The sequence below is a fragment of the Mus pahari genome, unplaced genomic scaffold (assembly GCF_900095145.1).
Source record: "Mus pahari unplaced genomic scaffold, PAHARI_EIJ_v1.1 scaffold_8855_1, whole genome shotgun sequence".
NCBI lineage: Eukaryota > Metazoa > Chordata > Mammalia > Rodentia > Muridae > Mus > Mus pahari.
Window position 1 is genome coordinate 23,986 of NW_018393795.1, and position 4,613 is coordinate 28,598.

Genomic DNA, 4,613 nt, shown 5'->3' on the forward strand with positions numbered 1-4,613 from the left:
CCGACCCCGCCCACCGCGTCACCGGCCCCGCCCCCTCCCGCCCCGCAGGCCTCTACCCGCGGCTGCCCCAGGACCCGCCCCGCGACCCCCACGACCCCGGACGTGAGCGACGGCGGTGACGGACGGGCGGGAGGGGCGGGGCCGGGGGGACCGGAAGGGGCGGGGCCTTGGGGGTGGTGTGGGCGACGGAAGCTCCCGGGAGTCACTTCCTGTCGCCACCCCTGCAGGCGTGGACCCGCCCCCCAGGCCCCGCCCACCGCCTATGCCGCAGCCCCGCCCCCAGCCGCCGCGGCCACGCCCCCCGCCCGGCCCCGAGGACGCGGTGGGAGGTGAGGGGGCGGGGCCGGCGGCGATTTATGCAAATTCATTCAGGTTGATGAGTGCGTGGGCGGGGCCAAGCAGAGATCAAAGCCGAGGGGGCGGGGCCGAGGTCGCGCGTATGCAAATCGCAGCCGCGGCGTGGGCGTGGCTATGCAAATGGCAGCCTCCGGGTTCTGCCCTCCCGGCCCCTGGCGCAACAGGGCTCCGCCCCCTCTGACGTCACCGCCCCGCGACCCCGCCCCTGCTCATGAATATGCAAATGCGGTGACACCCGTGGGGCTCTTGGGCGGGGCCTCCCCTGACGTCACTTCCTGTCTCCTCTCACCCACCCCGCAGGAGGAAGTCACGACCACGGAGGCGGGACAGGAAGTGAGTGGGCGGGGCCTGGGTGACGGACGTGGGAGGGAGCGAGGTCACGGCGGGTAGGGCGGGGCGTGAGGGGGCGTGGCCACCCCGGCCGCCCGTCTCAGGCCCCGCCCCTCCCGGCCCCGCCCCCCGCAGGCCCCGTGGCCTCCATCGTCTCCCCCGTCGTCTCCGTCGTCGTCCTCGCCCTGCTCGGCGCCGGGGCCGGATACATCCGGTCGCGCCGGGGCGGGGCCTGCCTGGGGCGGGGCCGCGGTGAGTCCCGCCCACCCCGGAAGTGGGACCGGAAGTGACCCTTGGGGGCAGGAAGTGACCCTGGGAGGACAGGAAGTGACCCTGGGAGGACAGGAAGTGACCCTCATGCCCCGTCCCCACCTGACCCCGCCCTCTGCCCGCCCCGCAGAGTCGCAGCCGGTGTGAGGACGACGCCACGGCGACCCCGGGATGACTCCACGGCGACCTCGCCTCGACCCCAGTGACGTCACCGCTCGGACGCCGTCGTCCCGCGAGGGGGAGGGCGGGGCCGGGGATGCAAAATAAAGCGGTGGTGACGTCACTTCCTGTCCGTGTGTTGCTTCCTTGGTTTGGGATTAGGGTGGGTGGGGCCGGGTGTCGCATGTCAATCACAGATACAGGAAGTCAGGTGGGCGGGGCCAGGCCCGCCACGACTTTATTTATTGCATTGACACAGGAAGTCCCGCCCCCAGGGCCACCCTGACCCCCAGGTCCCGCCCCCCCAAGCCCCGCACTTCCTGTTCCACCCGCAGCCCCGCCCCACGACTTCCTCCCCCACTTCCGGTTCCCCCCACCCCGCCCCGGTGACGTCACTTCCGGCCTGGAGTGAAGTCCCCGCCCCCCTCGCGGTCGCAGGCGCAGATCCCGCCCCCCACGCAGCAGGGCTGCAGCCAGGGGCGGGGCAGGACGTAGAGCGACCCCAGCTGCTGCCGGGCCTGGCTGAGCGAGCGCCACTGCCGGTCATGCTCCTGCCTCACGCGCGCCACCACGGCCGCGAAGGCCGGCTCCGCCCCCGGCGACAGCGGCCGCGCCTCCCCCGGGTCGGAGGTCAGGTCGTACAGCAGCGGGGGGTCGCGCGGGGTCACGGCGTGGACGCAGGGGCACAGCCGGGCGGGCGGGGCCGCGCCCTCCTCCTCCTCCTCGCCGCCCCCGGGCCCCGCGCACGACCCCGAGCCCGGGGGGTCGAAGGTCGGCGTCACGAAGTGGACTTTCCACACCTTCCCGCCTGCGGGGTCGGGGGGGCGGGGCCGGCGTGAGGTCACGGGGCGGGGCCCGGGGGACACGGGACGGGCGGGAAGTCAGGGGTGACGGACAGGAAGTGACGTCGTGGGGACAGGAAGTGAGCTGCTAGGCCGGGGAGGGGCCGGGGAGTCACAGGAAGTGACGCGGGGGACAGGGGGACAGACAGGAAGTGACATCACGGGACAGGAGGTGGAGAGGAAATAAGGAATGGGTTCAGGAAGTGACCTCAGAGGGACAGGAAGTGACACGGGATGGGCAGGAAGCGAGGTCACGGGGACAGGAAGCGGACAGGAAGTGACGTAGGACAGACAGGAAGTGACGTCCTAGGGCAGGGAGGGAGGCGGGGTAGGCCCGGGAGACACAGGAAGTGACATCACAGGACCGGAAGTAATGAGTGGGAGGAGGAAGTGACTTCACAGGGACTGGAAGTGACACGGGTCAGGCAGGAAGTGAGGTCACAGGGACAGGAAGTGACGTCCTAGGGCAGGGAGGGAGGCGGGGCAGGCCCGGGAGACACAGGAAGTGACTCGGGGCGACAGGAAGTGACTCACGCTCGCGCTGCACCAGCCGGGCCGCGTGCAGGAAGACCTCGCAGTAGTGCAGCAGGACCTCGTGGGCCGAGCGCTCGGCGTCGCCGCGCAGCAGGGGCATCAGGTCCCGGCCGTCAATCACCCTGGGGGCGGGGCGGGGCGGGGTCAGCGCGGGGGCCGGGCCGACGCCCACTTCCTGTGCCTGACCGGGGCCTCTGTGGCCGGGATGATGTCACTTCCTGCCTCCGCGGGCGTGGTCGCTTCCTGTCTCTCCCTCACCCGCTGGCTCGGTGACCTCACTTCCTGTCCTCGCGCGACCCCGCTTCCCGCCCGCCCTGGATGACGTCACTTCCTGCCGTCACCCACGCCCGGCCACGCCCGCTCCCCGGGTGACGTCACCGCCAGCCCCGCCCGCCGCGGCCCCGCCCCTCACCGGTCGCCGGGCAGCGCGGCCCCCGCCAGGCCGAGCAGGGTGGGGAAGACGTCCATGAGGCTCGTGGGCTCGGCCAGGACGCGGCCCCGGGGGAGGACGCGCGGCCACCGGAAGACGCCGGGCACGCGGATGCCGCCCTCCAGGCCGCCCATGCCCTTGCCGCCTGCGGGGCCGGGGCGGGGCCGGGGCGGGGTCAGCGTGCGGTCACGGGGTCAGCGCGGGTTCATGGGGTCATTGCGGGGTCGGGGCGGGGTCCCGAGGTCACAATGGGGTCATGGGTCAAGTGGGGGGTCATGGGGTCATTGCGGGGCCGGGGCGGGGCCGGGGCGGGGTCAGCGCGCGGTCACGGGGTCAGCGCGGGGTCAAGCAAAGGTCATCGGGTCGCGGGGTCATCACCGGGTCACAGGGTCATTGCGGGGTCGGGGCGGGGCCGGGGGTTCATCATCGGGTCGAGGGGTCAGGGAAAGGTCACCGGGTCGCGGGGCGGGGTCGGGTTGTCAGGGGGCGGGGACAGGAAGCAAGTGGGCGGGGCGGGCGCGCGGGGGGCGTGGCTCACCCCGGAAGACGCCGTTGGAGCCGCCCAGCCGCTCCCCGCCCGCCGCGGCCTCGAGCCAGGCCCCGTTGTCGGACGTGAAGTGGACGAGGGTGCGGCCGGCGAGGCCCTCGCGGTCCAGGGCGGCCAGGAGGCGGCCTGCGGGGTCACGGGGCGGGGTCACGGGGCGGGGTCACGGGGCGGGGTCAGGGGGCGGGGTCAGGGGGCGGGGTCACAGAGCAGGGTTGGGTCTGGGTCACGGGGTGGGGTCAGGGCGGGGTTGTGGGGCGTGGCCAGGGCGTGGTCTCTGGGCGGAGTCACGGGGCGGGGTCACAGTGTCCAGGGACGTGGGGAAGGTCAGAGGTCACAGGGGTCAGGACAGGGTTAAGCCCCGCCCACCCCACCTCAGCCCTGCCCCAAGCCCCGCCCCCGACCCCGCCCCCGGCCACGCCCCCTGCCACTCACCCACCACCCAGTCCATCTCCTCCACGTTGTCCCCGTAGCGGCCGTGCAGGCTGCGGCCCCGGAAGGCGGGCGACGTCACCAGCGGGGTGTGGGTGTGGAGCAGCGACACGAACAGCAGGAAGGGGGCGTGGCTGTGCCTGCGGGGGGGGGAGGGGCGGGGCCGGAGACTCGCGGGCGTCCCCCTGCCTCCGCTCCTCACTCACAGTCATCCCCCCGCCTCACGTGGTTCACCTTCTGTCACTCAGTGTCATTCCCCTGCCTCAGATCCTCACTCACAGTCATCCCCCTGCCTCAGGTCTTCACTCGCAGTCATCCCCCTGCCTCAGATCCTCACTCACAGTCATCCCCCTGCCTCAGTTCCTCACTCACAGTCATCCCCCTGCCTCAGATCTGCGCTCACAGTCATCCCCCTGCCTCAGTTCCTCACTCACAGTCATCCCCCTGCCTCAGATCTGCGCTCACAGTCACGCCCCTGCCTCAGATCCTCACTCACAGTCATCCCCCTGCCACCGAGCCTCCCCTCCGGGCCCCGCCCCCGCCCCGCCCCCCCCGCTCACCGGCGCAGGAAGTCCTCGGCCTCGCGCAGCAGCAGCGCGGTGACGCCCGCGAGCCGCACGGGCTGCTGGGTGACGGTGCCGTTGCGCATCAGGAAGCAGTCGAGCCGCGCCACGGCCACGCCCACCGCGCGCGACCCCGCCCACAGCGCCGCCGC

At 72.9% G+C, this 4,613-nt stretch overlaps 2 protein-coding genes across 2 annotated transcripts in view; one reads left to right on the forward strand and one right to left on the reverse strand.

The window, feature by feature from the left end:
• LOC115063371 (basic proline-rich protein-like) overlaps positions 1-1,132 on the forward strand; it is a 2,197-nt gene extending 1,065 nt beyond the window's left edge. The window contains exons 2-6 of the mRNA XM_029534765.1: positions 49-115; positions 228-329; positions 522-690; positions 823-939; positions 1,088-1,132. Of these exons, the coding sequence (XP_029390625.1) occupies positions 49-115; positions 228-329; positions 522-690; positions 823-939; positions 1,088-1,132 (500 nt within the window). The remainder of the gene's footprint in view (positions 1-48; positions 116-227; positions 330-521; positions 691-822; positions 940-1,087) is intronic.
• A 376-nt stretch (positions 1,133-1,508) lies between these two features.
• LOC115063372 (arylsulfatase E-like) overlaps positions 1,509-4,613 on the reverse strand; it is a 5,307-nt gene continuing 2,202 nt past the window's right edge. Inside the window, exons 4-9 of the mRNA XM_029534766.1 lie at positions 4,459-4,594; positions 3,902-4,038; positions 3,461-3,595; positions 2,905-3,067; positions 2,493-2,614; positions 1,509-1,924 (exon numbers count right to left, since the gene is read on the reverse strand). Coding sequence (XP_029390626.1) covers positions 1,509-1,924; positions 2,493-2,614; positions 2,905-3,067; positions 3,461-3,595; positions 3,902-4,038; positions 4,459-4,594 — 1,109 coding nt within the window. The remainder of the gene's footprint in view (positions 1,925-2,492; positions 2,615-2,904; positions 3,068-3,460; positions 3,596-3,901; positions 4,039-4,458; positions 4,595-4,613) is intronic.